The sequence below is a fragment of the Diadema antillarum genome, unplaced genomic scaffold, assembly GCF_040938485.1.
Source record: "Diadema antillarum isolate AM-2024a unplaced genomic scaffold, OU_Dant_1.0 seq00000547_RagTag, whole genome shotgun sequence".
NCBI classification, from domain to species: Eukaryota; Metazoa; Echinodermata; class Echinoidea; order Diadematoida; family Diadematidae; genus Diadema; species Diadema antillarum.
In genome coordinates this window covers 179,869-203,752 of record NW_027271493.1, presented here as the reverse complement: position 1 = coordinate 203,752, position 23,884 = coordinate 179,869, and the positions used below count along the sequence as shown (strand labels likewise).

Below are 23,884 nucleotides of genomic sequence, written 5' to 3'. Positions count from 1 at the left end.
AGTGTCAAACTCCCTTTTTCTGGTGCTGTGCCGGGTAAATCTAAACTGTTTTCAGCGATCGCAAGACCTCAGAACTGACGCGATAACAGACTGAAAATAACTGTTATACATTTGGCTGTAGTAATTTAGTGAAAAGTAGATCTAAAGATGAATATATCGTTTGCGGGGTGTGGATTTTTGGGCATATACCACGTCGGAGTGGCGAGCTGTTTTCGCAAACATGCTCCGCACATCATCGACAAGATTAGTGGTGCATCTGCAGGGGCACTGGTCGGTCTTTTGCTGGTTTGTGAGGAAATCGACCTCGGTAAGTTGAAAAAAATTCCATTTATATTCATATTGGCATACCTGTAGTTAAATGTTGTTGGAGATGATGTCATAACGAATGTTTAGTGAACAAAATAGGGTATAACATTCGGCCGTTGTCGTGGTTGTGTTTTGACACAGCGTCAATGTACGCTACGTGTGAGACTGTGACGACTGTATCTTGTACGTGTGTAAACGTTACTCGTTAGATAGTTAGTGATCTGAAACCAGAGCAAAACGTTGATTTTCCTTGTCATATTCCACAGTAAAATGCGTTTTGTTTACGGAATGATCATGAGCTGTTTTAAATATTGCACCGTGCCTGGGTTTCGGGCCGATTGATTGTACTTATTCATGCATCTTTTCCCTTTGCTAAATTCACTTCGAGTTGTGGAGACGGACCCTTTCACACATCGAACGATACGAGGATTTCTATTGGACAATGCTGAAGGTGTAGTGGAGGTGTGACTCCCTTATAGCCAATCACAATGTACGTCTCTCTCGTCCTTCCAAAACGTGGATATCGTATGCGGTGGTCTACACTCCAGCTTCACATGATAATAATTATAATAATTACTTTGTTGAATAAAAAGATGCAAAAAAAATATTGTCAGAGAATCAAACACAAGTCAAGCATCAGTCAGTCAGAATTATGATTTCACAGACTTAGGTACCTACATGTTTGATTTAAACGTTTAAATGCAACAAACAAGGGCTGAATCAAACAACTTTAGTCTCAACCGACTCAGGACTTTTCAATATACTGTATACGCTATATATTTCGCGGGGGTTTTATTTTCGCGAATTTCGCGAGTCGGGAGCTATTCGCGAAATTAACAACACGCGAAAATATTACCTTCCAAAATGAATCCCTTGCCTTGATGATACAAACATTTCAGTACTAGTATACCATGTCACGGCTTACCGAACAGACCATACTGGCTAAGCTTGTTTACGTACATATGTAGCACGTCCACGTCTACTTACGAATACTGCAGAGAGCCAATCCATTATCGCAAGGGGACCACTCGTCAGAAATCTAGCGCGATGGACTTAACCACTTCAAAAATGTTGAATTCTAACTTACTAGTTCGCAGAGTTTGGTAATTTTTTTTTCATGCAGTGTATAGTCTAACTAGTATCATTCTTATTTGCTAGTAAGTTGAAAATTCACACTTTCTTTGCCACTTCATATTTTCTCTGGTCCCCCAATCGCGAATTTAAACACTCACGAAAATGTGTGACAGCGGCAATTCGTGAAAATTTATGTACACCTGTATGCAAAAATTATAGCGTATACAGTATTCTGTACTAGCTCTGACACTTGACAACAATTATTCTTGACCGAAAGATCGATCTGTATCTGGTTGTCGGGGAAATGTTCCGCGGAGACTGCGTCTGGCTTCATGGATCCCCTCAGGAGAGCGATAATGTCAAAAAAATAAAGACTCCTCCGGACAAACACTGGGAAACAGATCTTTCTGTCTACAATTATTCTACTACACTACTACCTAGCATATTATTGCAACTGATTGACAAATTGCCCTACATCGGCGTAAATAATTATTTACGTCGATGTAGGACAAACTATGAGTGTCAGCATTTGTGTCCTAAATTCATTACCAACCTGTACATCCTTTGTTGACAGACACTTAAGAATCTCCTTTTGGGGCATTGAAGGCTTTCAGAGAATTGCGAGATGAATAGGGGGTGGAAGCGATCATTTTGCCAGAGCCCAAAAACTTAATTTTGACTCTGTAGGGGATACACTAGGATGTTCCACTCTCCGCTAACAATCTACAATGTAAGGGAACGTACAATTGTACATGTAACTTAATATTATGACAGACTCACTTCTTAGAACCCCCTCATGCAGTTCAAGTTGGGTTCAGGGATAACAATTGCCAGCACAATTGATATTCCCCAAGAAACAGGCTGAAGTTTTCCTGGCAACTATGATGGGTAATTCCTCACAAGTTTATAAAATGACAATGATCAATTATTTTGTTTGTTTTATTTTTAATTATGAGACTGATCCACTAACAAACTAGCTCAGTTATAATTAAAAGTGAAATACACTGCTGCTACAATATCTGTCACTCCAGAGGGAATCAATCCAAGCAACTTTAAAGAATCATCTTACATTGTATAATCTCTTTTGCAAAGTCACAAAATTTTGCATGATTGGATTGTTGGTTTTTTTTTCGGTATCCAAATAAATTGACCTCAAATCTATACATTGTTTTCTCCTCCGTCAAAAAGACAATTTCTGTTTTTAACCCCAAACCATTCATTCAGAGAAAAGGTCAGAATTACCTACCTCTTCTACCAGCTAATATGAAGATGAAAGCGATCTAAAGAACACTCAAGCTTTACCGGACAGTTAGTCAACTTGTGCTTCATTTCACACAAAACCAACGACAATCTTAAGTGTCAGTGCATTGACCGTTGTATGTTCACCGATCAAATTCAGCTTTCAATCTTCTTGAATGCAACACTGACGTCTATGATACAAGCCGTATTTCCAGGCAAAGTGATGAAGGTTTTATTTTTGTTTTATTTTGTTTTATTTTTGTCTAGATGGGAGAAAATTATATTTACCTACACTACAACAAATTCTATTCAGAGTATACTTCCATGCATTTGTGCAGGCCACTCATACAGCAAAGCGCTGCCAACATTTGTCCCACAAAATCATATTGTAGTCTCAATGCTATTCAAGAATCTTTTGATGATATGCAGCATTGATTATGACAGTGCACTCCAGTTTTGTAATTTTACCAAGCACAGGTGGTTATGTGTTGATGAAGCATTTCATTTTAATAGACATTATGATCAAATTCAAATTCTTTGTTGCTGATTACCAAAGTGCAGAGGAAATGAAGAGGTCAGCCCTAACTTTGACCTTGGCCGTAGAATGAACTACTGATGTTCCTGTGCAGGAAATTCTTTTCCCTTGGACTCATCACAGGGCATCACAAAGGATTTTCCACCTAATTGCCTGAATTGACCAAATAGGTATTCAGGCAAGGACCTTCCACTGTAGGGGGCATACAGTGTGAACAGGCAAGCATCCACTCATAGTAGTGTATCACTAATCCAAAACGAAGTTTTACAAAATTAACATGTACTTGCTCAGGGCACTAAAAAGTGGGGGAAAAATCAAAGTGTGCTGCAGCCTTCATTGATTGCATGTGCCTACAAAATGTACGGTACTTTGGTCAACACGGTACAATAGGCCCCTACTTTTCTAATCTTAATGCATAGTACTAGCGACTTGACAAGTTGGTAGAAAATACTAGTTGGTAAGAAATTGATGTGAAATTTATCAGGTTAGACACCAGTACTGTCCATGTCGTGTAGATCTGCAATGTTGGATTGAAATCTCAAAATTCTGCAACCTACTCACTACTTGTATGTATACCTCCTGCTGTGGAAAGTTGAGCAGATTTTATCAAATTGTAGTGTATGACGCATGTTCAAGTGAGTATGGAAGACAGACTACGAAGTGGCACATCTCAAGTTCTGCACAGGTCACACGTTCACCCATGTGACTTGTCCAGCTTCAAGCCTACATTTATCAGCAGCTCACTTCAAAGAGGATGGGGCTATTATGTAACACCCTTTGTGCTCTTCCAAGGGTAGACATATACTATTGTAATGGAAACTTCTTATCACACTGTCTAGGCAGGTTCTTTCAGCTCTTTGATCTGGTTCAGGTACTCTCAACAGACACTGCCAGACAAGAGCTTTTAGTATTCTATTCATTATTGTAGGGTCTACAGTATGCTTTGCAGTCAGCTGTCATTATTTGAACTCCACACTCCTGCACAAATTACCATTAGATTCTCGGTCACATCATTGAGATCTCACCTCGCTGGTTACATCGTGGATCTTGTGGATCTATCATTTGTAGACCTGTGTCCATTGGTTGTATACAAACTCTTGTAGACTAGGTCCTACTATAAGCCTATTGTACAGTTTGTATGCCAACGTGGGAACTTTTACCATCTTGTTTGTTCAACCATGCCACAGAGAGGGTACCCCAGAACAGGGAGGTTTCGTCTCACCTCTCTGCCCAGAACTAGCAAAGATTTCTTGGGAGAGGCCCAATTTCATCTACTGGACATATTAACTACTGTAAAAGTGGAAATTTTCGCAGTGTTGAAATTTTCGCGCATTTCGCGCAACCAGAAACTAGCACGAAAATAAAAGCATGCGAATATTTTTGCTTGCCATAATGTTCCTGTGCGTGATGTCTTGATTCTGCGGAATTAAAAACGCACGAAACTCTCCTGACCCGGCCAAGCGTGAAAAATTAGTCGCGCGAAAATATCCACTTTTACAGTAAAACTCTCACACACACACAAACACACAAAGTGAGAGAGAGAGAGAGGAATGTTGCATGCGTACAATATTGTACATTGCATACACATTTACACTGAAAAAGGCTACATCCTCTGAAAAAAAAAAAAAAAAATATGTCGGATAGGAACTGCGAATTTTATTTGGTTGTGTCAGATTAATTTCAGAGGACATGTCCAGTCCACACATTTCACAAGAAAAACAACCAATATAATCATATACAGCTGTAGGACTAACATGTAGGCCATATTGTATATGATGTACAATGTTTGTATGTATCTCTGTCATACAGAGTTTGGTTGAGTGATAATGGTAAATCATCAACGTAGCCATTGCTTGTTTAGCTGGATTTAGCTCTTCCTCCTGTCACAAATGCTCAGGCTGGTTCTTGACAAATGGCTTGTCAATCCTGCCTTCATGTGGAGAGCTGTGCAGAAATTTGCCAGCAATCAGATTTTTGTAATAGTGAGGAATGGTTCTGTTTGCCAACAAATATTTGCGTATTGAATTCAGTGCTTCGATGATGCATAATATTGTACTGAGGCCCATAATTCACCGGGAGATCTCTGTCTCCATGATCATAGTGCTTCTCAGAATATACATGTACTTTTAAATGGATGAAGGGATAAATAGAGGGCAATGCTTTACAACAAACTCACATTTGCAATGAAAATACACTTGACAAATTCTGGTCCTAAATGGAATATTACCCATTGTCATGCAAATCATGTCCATCTTTAATACATGTACATTCCACATTGAAAAGCTTACTGTATTTTTTGTGGTGCATCATCACATTACCTGTATCGAAGAGTTAATGTTAATGAAAGGAAGAAAATGTGTGTGTAGCTGACTGTGGCAATATAACTGTTACAGTTTTCTAATTTTTGATTTTTTGTTGTTTTTTAGATATTTTTCTAGCAGCGATGTAGGCCAGATATATACCAGGGGTATATTGAATTGAAGCTTAGCATCTAGCAAATTCATGTCTGCTAAAAACCAAAAATATTTTACCAACATTAGTGGCTCTCCTTGTGACGCATCACATACAGGTGTATATATTTAGTACAAAAGAACATTAAGTTGTAAGATTTCGCAGACTCCATCATATAATCTTTCTTTATCGAAGGTATTTCTTTCTGTGGTATCCATTGTGCATTTGTGTAGGTAAAGTCACCGAGGACATTTTGAAGACTGCGGTCAAAGCCAGGGCGCGTTCCCTCGGCCCTTTGCATCCTGGCTTCAACATCGTCCAGATCCTCAAGGATGGCATGGAGCGCATCCTACCGGAGGATCTCCACCTCCGGGCCAGCGGCAAACTCCACGTGTCCCTCACGCGGGTCTCCGACCGCCAGAACGTGATGGTCTCCGAGTACACGTCCAAGGAAGACGTCATGGACGTAAGTTTTGCCTCCACGCTTTTTCATGAAAAACAAACAGAATGGGAGATGCAAACGTTGCCAGGAATCATCAACTCACACATTGACAACACATTGAACTCTGTAGTGTAGAGGTTCTTTTTTGTAGCAAGGTGAGCTGGCCTGCTGTTATTAAAAGTGGTCTATCATTTTGAGGGCATTTTGCTTTGAACAGTCATTACCAATAGTTGCGAGGTGTTGATTCCATCCTAATGAAGTGTTGATTCAGTTCTTATAAATTTTAGTGTAAATGGCAGAAGAGCTCTGCCCCTATTGCCTTGATTTCATGGAGAGAATTAGTTTTTTTTCCCCTAAGCTTTGAATGCAGACATTTTCTGATCTTGGTTGCACAGATAAAGTTAAAGATCTTATACATTTTTAGCTCACCTGAGCCAAAGGCTCAAGTGAGCTATTGCGATCGCCCTTCGTCCGGCGTCCGTCGTGCGTCGTGCGTCGTCCGTCGTCCGTCGTCCGTCGTCCGTCGTCCGTCGTCCGTCGTGCGTCGTCCGTCGTGCGTCGTGCGTAAACTTTTTACATTTTCATCTTCTTCTTGAAAACCCCAAGACCGATTTTCATCAAACTTGGCAGGTAGCATCCCTAGGGGGTTAGGAACTCAATTTGTTAAAATGGGCACCATGCCCCACCCAGGGGGCCCTCAGGGGGCCCAAGCCCCCCAAAATTAAGGAATCTGTAAAAATCTTCTTCTCTAGAACCAGAAGTGATAGAGCTAAGTTAATACTATGAGTTAGTACATTGATGACTGTAGTTTCAAGTTTGTTCATGGCAGAATCAGGGGTGCCCCCCTTGGGACCCAGGGGAGGGGGTGGGGAAGGGTTCTAATGGGGCCTAAATTGTACATTTTCATCTTCTTCTTGAGAACCCCATGACCCATTTTCACCAAACTTGGCAGGTAGCATCCCTAGGGGGTTAGGAACTCAATTTGTTAAAATGGGCACCATGCCCCACCCAGGGGGCCCTCAGGGGGCCCAAGCCCCCCAAAATTAAGGATTCTGCAAAAATCTTCTTCTCTAGAACCAGAAGTGATAGTGCTTAGTTAATACTATGAGTTAGTACATTGATGACTGTAGTTTCAAGTTTGTTCATGGCAGAATCAGGGGTGCCCCCCTTGGGACCCAGGGGAGGGGGTGAGGAGGGGTCCTAATGGGGCCTAAATTGTACATTTTTATCGTCTTCTTGAGAACCCCATGACCCATTTTCACCAAACTTGGCAGGTAGCATCCCTAGGGGGTTAGGATCTCAATTTGTTAAAATGGGCACCATGCCCCACCCAGGGGGCCCCCAGGGGTCCCAAACCCCCCAAATGAAGGAATCTTTATAAATCTTCTCTAGAATCAGAAGTTATAGAGCTGAGATAATACTATGAGTGAGTACATTAATGACTGTAGTTTCAAGTTTGTTCATAGGAGATCCAGGGGTGCCCCTCTTGGGTAGGGGGGGGGGGGGGTGGTTGGAAGGGTCCAAATGGGGGCCTGAATTGTACATTTTCATCTTCTTCCTGAAAACCTCATGATGGATTTTTGTCAAACTTGGCAGGTAGCATCCCTAGGGGGTCAGGATCTCAATTTATCAAAATGGGCACCATGCCCCACCCAGAGGGCCCCAGGGGGCCCCAATCCCCCCAAATTAAGGAATCTTTAAAAAATTTGGGCCCTTATTGTACATTTTCATCTTCTATTTGAGAATGCCTGGTCAAATTTTAGTAGAGCTGTGAATAATTTAGATTAGTGACTGCGTGAAAGGTGAACTTGCGATACTCAGGTGAGCGCTAGACCCGCGGGTCTCTTGTTATCAACAACGTGCCAGTGATTGTGGCTTGATTGATGGGAATTTTCAGTATGAGCTAATAGTTTTGTTGTCCACGACCACCCTTATCCAATGGCATACACCTCAAAAGAGAAAGGAAATCAATGCTTTTGATTAGTAACACTAGCCTTGTAGATCAGTGCACCAAGCGCAAACTTGATTTTTCCAGGTCATTCGGGCTAGTGCTGACAAAACATGATACAGTCATTAGCAGGGAGAGGCCTTTCCTCTGATACTCTCAACATACCAGTTAACTTTTCCCCACAGTATAAAAAATTCCCCTGTCATGTAGTAACCATGCAATACCCAGTAGTTGCCGTTCACTGGAAATTGCCTGTAAACTGTTGAACTCTGAAAGTGATATCGTATTGCAGTGACTGAATGCTCATTTTCCGTTGAGTAATCTATGGGAAGAAACAATCACAGATTGCGATATTTAGTGAGTACCTATGGTACATTGTACAGTAACTGTAGCTACACATGAATAGACAGGATACCAATACTGTACAGTATGAATAGGCCTGTGATCCTTTGTTATACTTTTCAAAATACCATTTAGGTCTTACAAATGGTAGTACAGTAGGTGTGTGCATGATTAGTTCAGAGTACCAAAACACATACAGACACACACACACACACGCACGCACACACGTATACACAAATATTTAAAACAGCAATACAGAGGCTTGGGAACATTTTTTTTTTTTTGGGGGGGGGGAGTCAAGATATTAAGTGGATGGAACCTTTGGAAATTCATTGGGCATATGAATTTGTATTCCTTTTTTTTTTTTCTTTTTGCTAATATCATTATCATTTCTTGTGACAAACAATGAAAGCCTACCCACTTTACAATACTGTAAAACAAGAAATGTTTGCGTGCATTTTAATTTCGCGAATTTCGCGAGCGCCAAGATTCGCGAAATTAAAATGCACGCGAAATTTCTTATCTACACTATATGCATTGAACGCAAGAGGCAATTCGCGAAAATTTCTTGCCACGAAAAAGGCCGTCAGCTCCAATTCTCGAAAATATCGTGCCGCGAATATATCATGTTTTACAGTATGGTGCTCTCGCATTTAAAATGCACATTTGGACATGTACTGTAAGCAGGCCTGGTACAAGGTAGAAAAACTTCTTGCAATGCTCTGCCATGCTATGTTTAGGTTTCTAATCTTTCCTGTGTTTACAGATAATGTCAGTGCCTGCAAAATGTATGATAAGACACCACATGCAAAATGTATTCTTTCTTGGGTATGTGTGTGGCCCTGAAAAGGGCTACCCTCGCCAAGTTATATTTTTTCAAACTCTGTGAGTGAGCATGTTTCAGTTTGATTAAAAATGTCAGCACATCTACTCTAGTAAGAGACAAAGTTTGTTCACCCTAATGAAGACAGTATACACAAATATGACCTCAGTACTACAGGAAGTGAAATTGTACTGTGTAGAACACTTCCTGACATTTCCACACTAGTACCAATGGACAAAGGAGCGTTGTGACTATTAATGAGTGGGGAAACAATGGGAACATATCTGAAACTGCAATATTACTGTACAGTACAATGTACTTCCCTTGTTGGATTTTGTGCAACAGAGAGCAAATAGTCTCCAAGCCAGCCTGGAGCATTTTACATTGTAAATGCAGCACTTGACAGAAACAAATTCAATTGTATGTCAAGCCCCAGTGTACTATAGGTATGGTATGCTTTCAAGAAGGGCAGAATAGGGTTATGACTTATAAGTGGTTGCTAATACCATAGCGTTTGTTTTGTGATAATGATCTTCAGCATGGTGAGTAATATACTGTTCATTGGCTTAGCATTATCATTAAAACAAAGAAAAATTTAAAATACAAAGGAGATTCTACTTTAACTATTACTTTTGTGAGGCAGTAAATTTCTCATTGTCTTGCGAATCTTGCAAATATCAAATCAGTCTTAAACTGTACATTGTAGAGTGCTGTATTGTTAACATGTACAGCATCTTCATTAAATGAGTAAAGGCAAAGTTGTAGCAACAAGACGGAAGAGAGGTTAAATACTCTCCAGACTCATTTTTATAATTTGATAAAATTGTGAGAGCTGGTATATGAATATATCCGTAAAATAATGCAAAATTTACGTTAGCATAAGCTGTAAGAGCAGCCAAATGAAAAAAAAAAAGTACATGTAAGCCTTGATATTAGGCTGATGGTGAAAAAGTACAATGAACTATCAGTTTGGGATTCTTGGTATGTTTTATTTCATAATTAATCCATTCACTGCCAGCATAAAGTGCTGATATCTACAAACAAATGCAACTTCCCAAAAGTCAATGGCATTGAATTTACATCATTTAGCAGTGGATATTCAGAGGAAGGTCACAAGTTGATCAAATTAAAAAGCACAGTAGCTGAATATTAGTGTGGCTTGTTTATTTTAGCAGATCAGAGTCTTTGTTACATGTCTGTATTTCAAAATGACTTAGATTTTCCAAGTCAGGATGTGTACTCATGAAGTGCCTCTAAAGGTTACTTTTAAGTCGGAGCTACCGAGCCTCCCTGCTTTGAAAGTTAATTGTACGGCTCCCTAAAAATAAACTAAAATATCTCATTGTTACGTTCTAACAAAATAAGAGAAAATGTCCCTAAACAGGGGCGCATCCAGGAATTCTGTGAAGAGGGGGTGCCTTTAATACAAAGTTAAAGGGGGGAGCACGCCCCCTGTTTTTTTTTTCTTTGTTTATTTTGTTTTAACAAAAATTACAGAGGAGCCGCGTGCCTGGTGTGCCCCCGCCTGGATCCACCACTGCTAAATTGCTTTGAATTTATCCTCTCACCTTTTCAGAGGAGTTTTTGTAACACATGGCAATATCTTTTTGATAGCTCCTTAGAATTCACTGAATTTTGATGCGTGATCATTGGTATTTTTGCATGAACATCTATTGTCAGCTGGAGCCCAACATAAATGAGGAGTCAACCAGAATTGAGATCTGCTGCATATTCAGTGGTATGAATCATATAGAAATAGCCTTTTGAGTATCAATTGTTATTATCGTTTAAAGTATGATTCTAAAAGGGATGACGGTTATCATTATCATCACTATAAATAGATTTCATATTTTTTGCAATATCACTCTGACTGTCATTTGTTATGTTTTTATCTCTTTAGGCATTGGTGTGCAGTACTTTCATTCCGTTCTACTCTGGCTTCCTCCCACCATCCTTCAGGGGCACAGTAAGTACATTGTACCTCAGCACCTCAGAACCTACTGTACATTACTGCTATACTACTAATACACCAGTTTGGAGACTTACATCCGTACACTGTATGAGCAGATAAAGGTGTAGCACTATTCTACCATGCAAAATATGAAACCATGTGGTGTACAGGAAAAAAGAGGTGGCTATTTGGAAGCCGAGGAACATGCCTCAAAATATTGGTGCAGGTGGCTGTCGAAGAAGTAAGAAATTATGTGGAAATCCTATTTATCTCAGGGATCTTTGTTGTGACATAGATCATGTGACTTTCAAAACAATGGTCACCCAGGGAGCAACGGTCATGTGATACAATTGTTATATGATCACTACAAGGCCATCTGGGAAACAGTTGTTGGTTACTTCTGCAGTGAGAAATCTGTAATGCTAGATATATAACAGATCAGACAGACTGCCTTTCTTGAGGTGTGATAGGACACTTAATATCTCATGGGAACTCTATTTTCCTCAAGAGAACTCTATTTTCCTCAAGAGAACTCTATTTTCCTCAAGAGATTATATTCAAATTGTATTGCCTGGGGAGGAAGATGATACTGTTTTGGTAAAGTTAAAGGGACTTTTATTGTGTACCACAATGACATTTATCTGTAATTTGTGCATTCAACGTAACTGTAAAATATTTATATTTTTCTTCTAAAAATGGACAGATAAATGAATTGATGAAAACAGTCAGCTGGATTGCTCATGAGAATACGTGCCCTGACTGAGTAGTGCATTTTGTTGCTGAGTCATTCTAGTATTGGAACCAGAATGAAAATGATCAGTGGCATTGGCAAGAAATGAGAGGAACTTTTAATAGGGAATCAACTTTATACACAGATATGTAGGTGGGAAAATGCCACCTACAATGTATCACTTTATAGTTTCCGTTGTCAACACTGTATTGATCGTTCACAAACATATTTGCTTCTAGGACTTGGATATTGGGCAGTTTGATAGCATATATTGGAAACACTACACTGTACTGTATGGAGTGCAACGTTGTGCTTTGCAATTTCTGGTTTTGTTAGGCAGTCATTTTTGGTGACATACTGTATATGTAGCTATGATAGTGTGATATTTGATTCTTTCAAAACAATTTAACTGATTGTACTCTGTGTGCAAAAATGCATTTAAGTAACATGCTTCATATCCAGAGTCAAAATTATATTCTTAGATCATCAAATATAGAAGTTATTTTGTATTTACTAGTGAAATTTCACTAGTAAATTAAGAAGAATGTTATATGTTGGCATGAAACAGGTTTGTGTAAAACGACAATTGAGCATTCAATTAGTACCCAAAATTGACTAAGAAACTGTCAGAAAGATAAGGAGCAGAAAGAAAGCAAGTGTTGTTGACTTTCAGTTTGGGAATTACAGTATCGTCAAAGTACAAATTTAACATGGGCCCAGGCACCATTCAAATATACATTTGGCGTACATGTCAGATAATTGCTTACACAAGGTACTTTGTATATTTTGCTTGAATAGTGTGTGATTCGTTTCATTTCAGTGATCTTACTTTTTGACCATGTCAAATCTTGTAAGATAAGACCTGCACGTGGAGCATAACAAATTCATTAATTTTTGTTCCACTCTACAGCGGTACGTAGACGGTGGTATATCAGACAACCTCCCAATCATAGACCATTCCTGCAAAACCATCACCGTATCGCCTTTCTCCGGGGAGGCCGATATATGTCCGCGATCCGACGAATTCAGTGACTACCTCGACTTCACCGTTTCCAACACACATATACAGGTGAGTTCATCTTTTTTGATCACACGCCATTCGCAGATAGCAAAATTTCAGTAGGGCCTATAATTCTACCAATACTGCACCTTGATAATCAAACTTGCACAACATACAGTTTGTGCACAGGCATTGTACACATGTTTAATTATTCATTCAGATTCGGGGACATTTCTGGCTCGAAGTCCATGTAACGGACACAGTCAGGTTTTTTCTTGATTTTTCGTTAAAGTTTTTGTCTGATGGCCTGAAAAAAGATATGTAGTGGCCCAAAATAAAAGCAATTTATTATAAAAGTAATAATCCATTTTAAACATTGGTCACCCAATTGGGCCACCAAACAATAAATTTGATGGCCCAACACCAATCCTTAGAGGCCAGGGGGCACTGGGCCAGTGGTGATATTGAACCCTGCATACAACATTATTGATTTTATACTTAGACAGTACAGTGTATGTACTACACTTTGAGTCAATACAGGATTAGATAAATCATCGAAATACATGTACAAAAACTATGATATCATTCAAAGTTATGTTGTTATTGGCTTGGGTTTTTGTTTAACACACCCATTACAATCCCATCATAGTTCCCTCGTTAAGATACACATGTTGGCTCAAGGGTCAAGCACTGAAAAGGCAAACAAGGCCTGCATGTAAAGTATTCCATTTTTTCGTCCAAGTGTGCTCCCATCTATGGGGGATAGCAGTGGGACGTCTAAACCAGTGTGTCACACATGACTGTCAATTTCCATGCAACGACAATTGCCTCCTGTTATCAATGAACCGATCAAAGTTGGGTAGTAGGAGCCAAGATTAATAGCTGTGAAATGACAATTATGGTTTGATTCATTGTGCAATAAATCCTGTTAAAGATGGCAGGAACCTGTGTAGAATGAGAGACCCCCCCCCCCCTTCCCTTGATTTATGGGTGAGAGGTTTCACCTGAAGACCTTGGCGGAAAGGTCAGGGGTAAGGTATGCAATATGACAACCAGTATGGCAAAAGATCGATAAGTCAAGAGTAAGGTGCAGATTGTAGACCATTCCAAGTGACAGCATTTTTTTTTTTTTTTTTTGGGGGGGGGGGGTTGGGCTTGGTCGTTCCTGCGACCGGTTTTATGCCACTACTGGCAAGCAGCCAGGTGGAAAGATGAGATGTTCGGGTGTTTGGAAGATAACCACAAGCCATACCAGCCAGTGTCCTTCACAACGTCAGAAGGTCAAGTTTGAAGTAACAGAAGAATGGACAACTGCCAGATTACAACGTAGATCCAGTATAAATACATGTAATATATAATTTAAAGGTGAAAGGGTGTTGGTGGAGATGCACTGAAAGGTATTGACAATGATGAAACATGCATGAGGCACAGCCAACTGCACGTTTTATGATATACTGAGAGTGAGCTGCATCTCCACTAATGCCACAAACTTAAACCTCTGCATTATTTGTTTTATAAAATGGTTCTATGAACTATTTTTCAGTTACCTTTATGGTAACATACCAGTCAGCTACAGCTACATTGATTGAGTGTGCACTCATGCAATTTTGACATCAGTGAGTGTGATTGCAGCAAGTCAAATAAATGAAAAAAATCATGTATTTGAGCGATTATACATGTATCTCTGAGCTATCGTTAGTACCGATAATTTAAAAAAGATTCAAAATATGCTTTCGTTTTCCTGATACAGCTCACTGCCAGTAACTTGTACAGAATGTGTCGAGCCCTCTACCCCCCGGAGCCCAGCGTGCTCAGCAGGATGTGTCAGCAGGGGTTCGACGATGCCCTGGTCTACCTCAAAACACATAGTGAGTCACTGTAAAACGAGGAATGTTCGCATGCATTTTAATTTCGCGAATTTTGCGAGAGCAAAGATTCGCAAAATTTAAATGCACAATGAAGTTCTTGTCCACACTTTAAATGCATTGAATGCCAGTGGCAATGCACAAAAATTTCATGCCATCGGCTCCAAATCGCGAAAATTTCATGCTGCGAATATATCATATTTTACAGTAAACTGATTCTGATGAGTCTTTACATTGTGAGAAGGATTTAAACCTCTCCAATTCAGCTGCTTTAATACATAAGTAGAGAAGGAGTGAGCAGATGATTGCAGATAGTATGAAAAGAATAATGCCAACCAGTAACAACTAGAAGATATGTATAACACAATAGAAGCAGAATTGCCTCTGACATATAATTCCCCATTTAGGATCATTACAATACATGCCATACTCAAGTCTGGTATATAGCAGTGAGTTATGATAGATCCTAGTTGACCGCCTCAAGCAAGCTGTGGTTTGGTTCCTGTCAACAACAGGATCCTATTCCTGGGTCACCTTGAGAAGAGAAAGAGGGGAAGGCAAACTAATTTTACCAGGAACAAGGATGTATCAATGAGGTCAACTGTTCCCCCATCTAGGATCCATTCAAGGCGGCCGTGCCTTCGTGGGGAAGCGGTGTGCAGTTTCACTGTCAATGTCATGTTAATGGTGTCATATCATCACAGGTTTGATTGGTACAACTAGCATCCTGGATCCTGTGAAAACCAGGAAAGCTGTTCTCTTTTTACCCCCACTTCCACCCCCACACCACCTGCTGGAACCACGAGGTTGTTAACCCTTGGCAACATCTCCAGAGTTGACATGCCCTTCTACCTCTCAGCTGGTGGTATAAGAAAATAGATACAATAGTTCTGGTAGGTGTTTGTGCTTTGTTTTGAAAATATGCGGACGATTTGTGTGTCCCATTTGCAACCCTGGAAACCAAATTCCTTTCATCAGCTTGTTTGTTGTCGAGGTGTGATTGTAGGTAATTGAAGACCTCTCCTCAGAATGATAAAACTGGATTCTTTATAATGGAGGGGAAAAGATACTGTAGATTTCTAGTGAATTTGTTTTAAACCAAAACAACTTCCAACTGTTGTTTTTCCTACAAAGGGGGAGTGTATTCTCAAGTAACATGGGGTTAGATATTCTTTCTTTTCTTTTCTTTTCTTTTCTAACTCTGTGGTTTATTACCTACATTAAAGATATCATATACCATGTTTGGAGACATTCTTCAAACGGGTAAAATTCTGCAGTCTGTACAAAAGGGATATTATACGACCTTTAACACTGATAATCAATGAAAGCAGAAAGAAGCATTCTAACTCATTTCCTTCCTACCTTCTGTCATCGTCCTCCTGTTCTGATCATTTCCACCCAAAGCTGTAAACTTATATCTGTCTATGTTTGGTGTTTGTTTTCAAAGGTGTGTAGTGTTTGGCACGAGTCCAAGTTGCCTTGACTTGAATCTGGTTTAATATATCATAAAGTACGCTTTGAACTCTTTGAACTTCACAGTCAACATTCAGGGGGAGGTTTCCCTAAATAAATGTAACCCACTCTCCGACCCACATGGAGTGTCAAAACAACCATCTAAATATAAAAACTAAATCTTGATATACAATACCAGATAGATTCTTTCCCTTTTGGAAGATCAAGAGATATTTTATCAGGACTGCTTATCAGTACTGTCAAAAAGAAAGAATTTGATAAGGGGAACTTTTATAGGACACCTAGAAAGAGTAGAGGTCTCTTTGCAAAATAAGTTAACCCTGCAGATGAGCTTCATGTATACATAAACATCGCATGAATAGATCATTCTCAGGGAAATATTTTTGTATCATATTCCTACCTCCAACAGGTACACCATGTTTGGTTTCAGTGTGTAGATATTCAAAAACATGCTATATTATTCCACCTCTGAATTCTCTCAGTTTTCTTCAGTGGTTAACTGTGTGACTGTATACTTTCTTAATGCAAAGACATTTTCCCTCCTCGCACAAATTTTTTCCTCATTGCCATATGGTCCCTGTGTATTTACTTTGCCATCTAACTTTATTACAGAAGAGGGGATAATCATATGCCCATCAAAAGTCTGATACCCAATGAAATATGGGGTGGGGGATTTCCATTCTTCGTGCTAGTTGAGCAAACTATATTTTGTATGTAGGATATTGAATGGCATGCACATTTGAAGCCCACACCTTGTGATTATGGCATGCCCCTTTTCACATCTTTCTTCAACATTCTCTAATCTCCACACCCCCAAAGAAAAAAGAAGAAGATAGGAGGTGCCAGCTTACACTATATGAATAGTCAAATGCATAATGTTCATAATCATTTTGTTTAGAAGTTTGATTAATGTAGAGTGGTGTGTTTAAGGGTCACTATAAGACACTGGGTTGTACAAAATAGCAGATGTTTTGTTTTTCCCTTCCTTTCTCAACAATTGTCGGCACCTTTGTTGAGATAACTACTCTTTGCTTCTTTGTTTGGCTTTATTTTGAGAGTGCTTTAATGATAAATTCACAAACAAAGTTGTTGAACCTCCTTTCGCATTCCCTTTCGAGCAGTATTAAGCATGCATGCGTGCAATGTGATCAGTGGACCGTACAAACATTAATATATGGAATGTTGACTCTTTAGCATGTGCAACAGCACATGCTCTTTGATGAACATTACATCAGACTTGTGGATAGTTATCAATATACTGAAAATCCTGCCCTCCCTATCTTTAAGAAGGACACGGGAGGTGACCCAGTTGTTGGCTACGATAGCAGATATCCTCAAGGAGGCAACCAATAGCCAGGACTGTGGACAAGGAGTGTCGGCTAAAGTTTGAGTCAATATTTGTACAGCAGAGAGGGGGGGGGGGGGGTAGAATAAGAATGACAAATATGATTATCTGTCAGACTAAGGATTAAGAATTTGACACAGTAAAGGCTGTCAAAGATACTTGGAGTTGCCAACTCATCGTGCCTTCTTGACAGACTGTCTTAATAGAACACAGCATTATAATGCTTGACTGAAAATTAAATTCTTCTTGAATGAAGCTTTTCTTCTTCTTCTCCTCCTCCTTTTTTTCTCTCTCTCTATATATCTTCCCGCAGTTGAGGCAGTCTGACAACTAATTTGAAGCTTGTAGTAAATCTTCCAGCCTATACAGACCACAAGTTTGTGTTACCTGTTAGGAGCAGTCAGTGGACAGCGAGCCTGTGTTGCGCAATAAATGCACCTCATGGGAAAGCAAACAGACGGTCTATTGTCCAGTGAGATATCGCAGATAAGCCGAAGACATCAGAATATTGCATGGAGTTTATCGCAAGACCACAATAAAGGGCAATTTGTGACTTCTTTCCCAGGGATCGGCCATGATATAATCCATTGATGGTCCAAAAAGAATTCTAGATTAGCATGGCCTTGATTGAGATACAAATGTACAGATAGTGTACTCTAATTGCAGTATGAAAAAAGAGTAGTAGTTATGCAGTATGTATGGGGAAAGAAGAGGAGTTACTGAGTTTTGTTCTCTTTTTGTTGTTGTATTGGGGGTGGAATACAGTGGTGTGCCTTACAGTAGATATTCAATATGTTCCTTTTCCCTTGACTCAGAAAAGGAAGGTTTTGAAAATAATGTCTTTTCCTCGTAAAACTATTTGAAGCAGATTTGGACGTCCTTGCATTTTTTCAAAGGAGCTCTTTAATAGGAAGGAGACAGCAGAGCGTACGAGCGAGGAAATGAGACTGCAGATTGATAGTATGGAAGCATACATTGTAGTTTTTTTTTTTCTCCCTTCTTCTTTATAGGTGTCACGGGTATTTTTGTGATACAGATATTGTTGCAGCTTTGAAACTAGATCAAGGAGTCTCGGGGCAACTGACCCAGACTTTTACCGCAATATCAGGAGAAGAGAATGTCTCCTCTTTTTTTTGGGGGGGGGGGCAGTCAGGTTTCTTGGCAATTTTCCAGATGTTTTGAGTATTTAAAAGGACCTTTTAGATACTCACACATTAAGTACTGTTTCTTCATAGTATCTGTTCTCATTAAAATAGGATGTAAACATTAGTACATCAACTATGAGTTAATGTTTATGTGTTATGTGATAGTTACACGCTCACTCCTGCAGACCTGGTAATCCATTGTGAGTGTAGAATATGTGATATGCCTTTTGTAACTTATTTTCTATCTTTGAGTACCTTTAAAGTATGTTCAAATTTGCTAGATCTGTGGCATCAAGCGAATTTTCTGTCCTACGTGTAATGCAAACCAAGCTATCTTCAGCTGTAATATGTGGCAGCAGTGAGCCTTTTTAAATGCCCACTCAATTGTCATGACCGTCTGCAAAATCAAAAAACTTGATGAGAGAAATCAGTCTGACCCAGTTGAGCGCAAAAAATACTCGCGCAAAAATTGATGACTTTTTTGCATTTGTTTTCCCCCTGCAGCTATCATTCCGTGCGAGAGACACGTACTGAAGACGAGGTCACACTCCGTTTGTCTCGGCAACCTCAGGATGGGGACCTCACCATCCAGATCGAAGCTCGCGGCTGGTAGGCGGCGCACCGCGCCCCTCCCCAGGCGACGCTCGCATGCAGCGTCCTTCTCCTCCTCCTCCAGCGTCAGATGGAGCATGTCGGAAGACTCCGGGACGGAGGAGGATGTGGAGGAGGAGGAGGAGGAAGAAGAAGAGGAAGAGGAAACTGAAGTTACTAAGGGATTGGATGAAACAGATTTTGAGGTTAGAGGGTTTTCTTCTTCTTTCCTTTAATATCAAGATTTCAGTTTATGGGTGACACAACATTTGCTCCTGCAACGACTGCTCCAATCTTATTTTCTCCGAGGACTTAGGGTTATGGGTTAGAGTTCTGATTGGGTTTGAGGTTTAGTTTGATGTGAGGATTAGGATTAGGGTTAGGGTTTATGTTTGTGGGTAGGAAAGTATGTTTGGCGTGGCTTGGTGTGCAGATATTTCGTGGGAATAATTGACACGGGAGTAAATGTGATGGAACCCAATTTATGATGCTAGTGCTATGACATGCCTGCTACAGGGTTGGAGGATATGAGCTCAGTTGGGAGTAGATGTCTTACACTTGTCCAGAACAATTTCGTTTGCCTAATAGATATGTCATAGGAATAGCATTGCTATGAATGGAAAGCTTGCTATCCTGTCTCAAAGAGAGTTGGATCACATTGAGAATGGACAATACAGTGGGGAGTTATACACATCCATTTAAAGACAGATGAAATCGTCCAATTTAATGATTGACTTGTTAAGCATTTAAATTGTCCAAGATATGAAACATGTGGTCGGATCAAGTCTTAACCAGCCGGTGCACTCTTCAAACACACAGAGCATGTTTAGGGAAATTCCAAGGTGCTCCCACTTTTGATGAGCCTGTAAAATTGTATAGTAAGTTCAGCTCAAGTTTGTCACACGCACTCTTGATATCATGTGTCACTTTAGCTGTAACTTGTATGTATACATTGACATAAAAAATTCGAAAGACGTTTGACCCTGCATGATGTAGACATTGTCATCTTCAACATTATCCTATTTAAGTTTTGGTGGTTGTATACTTTCTTTTTCTGATTTGACACCCAGGAACCAACCATGTTTTCTGTGCCAGAGGAAGAAGAGGAGGAAGAGGAGGAGGAGGAGGAGGGAGTTAGGACGTGGGATCACTGGGATGACAACGACTTCTTCGAGAACCGTCCCTGCGAGAAGTGCGAACGCCACTCCAAGGAGCTGAGACGGGTCAAGAGTTTACCACCGGAGGTCATGGAAGGTGAGGACTACCAGCAACTCACTAAACTTCAGGGAACAAAAAGATATTCAAGACGTGTGCTGAATTATACATGCAGTTGTCTCCGCATAATCGGCTAGTGTGAGGCAGAGCGTTTTCCTACAAAATTAGGCACGTGTATCTGATTTACCAGAAATTACTGTATATTATTATCAGAACTTCTGTCTATCTTTTCACATGGGGGGCAGGATGCGAGCAATTGAGTCGATGGTTGGAAGGAAATGGTCTCATCATTCTTATAATAATGCAAATTAATGGATTTTGTTGGGGGGGGGGGGGGCTGAAGGAGCTGTGTTCTGGACTGTGTAGTGGCTAGTTTCCAGGTTGATTTTAAGTGCAAGTTGGTCTTAGATCTTGGATAATCTGTCTTAGCCATTTCAATAGGAAATTATAATTGTTATTGTTTTCAAAGCTTTTGCTGTTGTACTTTGTCATCTCCTTTTACTTGTTCTTCATGTTCTTATTATAATCGTTACTGTTAATTATGATTTTGTTATTATTGTCATTGTTATCATGAATTGCTTGATGATGATGATTGTCATGGTAATGATGATGAAAATGTTTCTCATCAAGCCATGAGAGATTGATCCTAAACCTCCCTATATATATATCTTTCTCTGCCTCTGTCCTCTCCCCACCCCAAAAACAATCCACCAGTTCTCCACTCCGCCTGCCAGTCCCTGAACCCCACCCTGTGGAACTACATCACTCGGAGTAGACTGGGCCAGGTGGTCTCCATTGTCTCTCTGCCTTACGTTCTCCCTCTGGAGACGGCGTTCACCCTCGCCATGCGGTAAGTCGGGATTCTCTCCAATTCGCACATCCATATCACAAATGAAGGCGCATTAGGAAACTCCTATAAGGTTGCAGACATCATCACCCTAGTAGGCTAGAAAAGATGTGTTCTGTGCCAACCAAATTATGGTATACATGTGAAGAGTATGTTCGCAAAAACCGATAAGTCCGTATTTGCCAAATGGAGATATTTGCGATTAAAGGTCAAGAAAAATAAAGAGAATAATAAGAAAATTTTTGCTTCTTTTGACCATAACTTCAAAAATATACCTTTATACGTAGTGACCAATATATCATTTAAAAGATATTATTTTGTACTTTATGACAGAGACCGTACTTCAAAATCTTCAAAAAGGGACTTATCGGTTTTTGCAAACAAACTCTTCATGTGAAGGAGTTCTTTGACTGACATACAGACCAAAAAAGTTATACCTCTACATCCTGCTGCATCATCACAAGAAGTTGATGAACTGTGTATATCAATGCAGATTTAATGAAGCAGTAAGAGTTTGACATGTACAACATGGCAGAAGTTTGCTGTGATGTCACTCTGATCAGACCTTACTTTCAGTGCTCCAATTGAGCAAATCCTCTTTGTTAGCTTGTCCATTATGATATTTGGATTTTGTTCCCAGATGATATATTTGCACCTACAGCACTCAACAGAGGGGATATAGCGCATGATATCGTTTAAAGTTATTAAAGTTTTTTTTTCTGCCGAGAATATGGTGATATGTAATTTGTAAAAAATTTCCGAGGGGCTTGGGGTTGTCATAGAAACGAAGATGGTTATTGACAATTCTATTTCATTTTATTCCTTAAATGGACGTTGGCCTTGAAGGTTAACAAGGTGGCTCCCTAACCTACCAGCCGACATGAAGTGGTTCCTGTCCGGCTTATCGAACATCATTCGGATCATCCTGGCGAACCTCGGGGACATGGACATCCGGAAGTTTGAAGCGCAGTGAGTGTGGGCAGTCAAAAGTTGGCGGCCGGGGATAAGGATCGGGGTGCTTGGTATTGTTTTGGAGGGAAGTTGCGGGGTATGGGTGACCCTCTCAATTGTGGCAAGATGTCTCCAGAAAGGGGAGCGTGGCATTCAGACAAAGTTTTGTTGAAGGAAAGGGGGTCCAGGACTTGTGGATCTGTCCGTTGTTGTCATTGGGAAAGAAAGGAGGGTGGGACTTGAGGATCCGTCCTTTGTTTGTTGTCATTGGGACTTGTGGGTCACACTGCTGTTAGAGTCTGCAAGAACATGGATGCACTGTCTTATTGCAGGAAATCCTCTTGGTTTATTTCACATTCCAACTGTTGTCGTGACATGGAGAACTGAGTAAGCAAATCTAATGTTTCTAGAGTAGACCCGAGATTTAGACCATCAAATCACTGCAGATAATGGGAAAGGTTTCATGCAAACTACAAAGAGAAAACAAGATTACTTAACCTGTTCCATTATTTTATACACATAGACTTAATAGACAGGCCACCAGGTTCCCATACAAAATGGGTTAATAAGCCATTCTCAGGGAGTGAAAATCATGAGAACTGGAATCATCAGAGGAAGGGGCTGCTACTGTGATGGACCGGGAGAGAAGGGCAGCAAAGAAAATGGAGTTAGGTTGTCTAAAACCTGTGGTTTCTCTTTTAGTTTGTTGGGCTATGTTGGCAGTGTGGAGCAAGGCATGAGCAACAATTCACAGAGAGGAGGCTAGCCTTTCCTGTAGCAGGCGAAAGAGGGCGCTATTTGGCATATGTAGTGATGCATCTCTGGGTCTCACTTTGGTGGAAATTTGCTTTACATGGAAATATATTGCAATATTTTCCCCATATCTTCCCTGTTTTTACTCATTTTTTTTTTCTTGCCTACATGAAAATACTGTAGGGATTAAAACACTACTATTGGTGAAAAACAATGACATGTTGTTCCTACAATTGTAATTTTGTTTTTGTTCCTGGAGATACATGTACTTTTCATATGGGGATGATGCTAAAGCGAATTTGTTTTACTGTCTCCACTGTCCAGGGTACTGGGAGCATTTTGAAGTTATTTCATTTACACTATTCAAACGTTGTTTCTTCTTGTGGCAGGTTCTCATGCAATTTTGGTCTTCAGCTTGAGCCGGAGCACATGTCTGCCTTGGCCGGCTACCCTGTCGCCCCCCAGTCTGTCTCCGACCACGCCCACGAACTCTTGGCCCTTGACATGGCAACGAGGGCAGGGCGCCGCCCCCGCAAGCTCAACTTCCAGTTCTCCATGGACGTGCAGGCCGAGGCGCTGCCGGACTGCGTCGTGGACACCTTCGACTTCTGCGACGACCTCGGCGAGCTGACACTCCCTCGGAGGCGGCATTTTCACCTGGGGGCAAGAAGCCCACCCCCAAGCCCTGCCCCTACCCCCGATACCCCAGAGGAACAAGAGTGGGAGTGTGACAGCTACGAGTACACCCTGAGGGTGGCAGAAGAGATTGAGGATGTCACCACCTACCACTACCTCCGCGTCACACAACAGGTGGAGTCAGGTGACGGGCGTGGCACTGTGGAAGTCGTGGAAGTATGA

The 23,884-nt window shown here is 40.5% G+C and overlaps 1 protein-coding gene across 1 annotated transcript; it reads left to right on the top strand.

Moving 5' to 3' along the window:
- LOC139734800 (patatin-like phospholipase domain-containing protein 2) lies at nucleotides 1-23,884 on the top strand. Its single transcript, XM_071645586.1, has 10 exons — nucleotides 1-307; nucleotides 5,839-6,071; nucleotides 11,061-11,126; nucleotides 12,752-12,910; nucleotides 14,592-14,709; nucleotides 19,174-19,433; nucleotides 20,358-20,514; nucleotides 21,190-21,325; nucleotides 22,169-22,291; nucleotides 23,416-23,884. The coding sequence occupies exons 1-10, from the start codon at nucleotides 148-150 to the stop codon at nucleotides 23,882-23,884; spliced, it is 1,881 nt and encodes a 626-aa protein (XP_071501687.1). The 5' UTR covers nucleotides 1-147.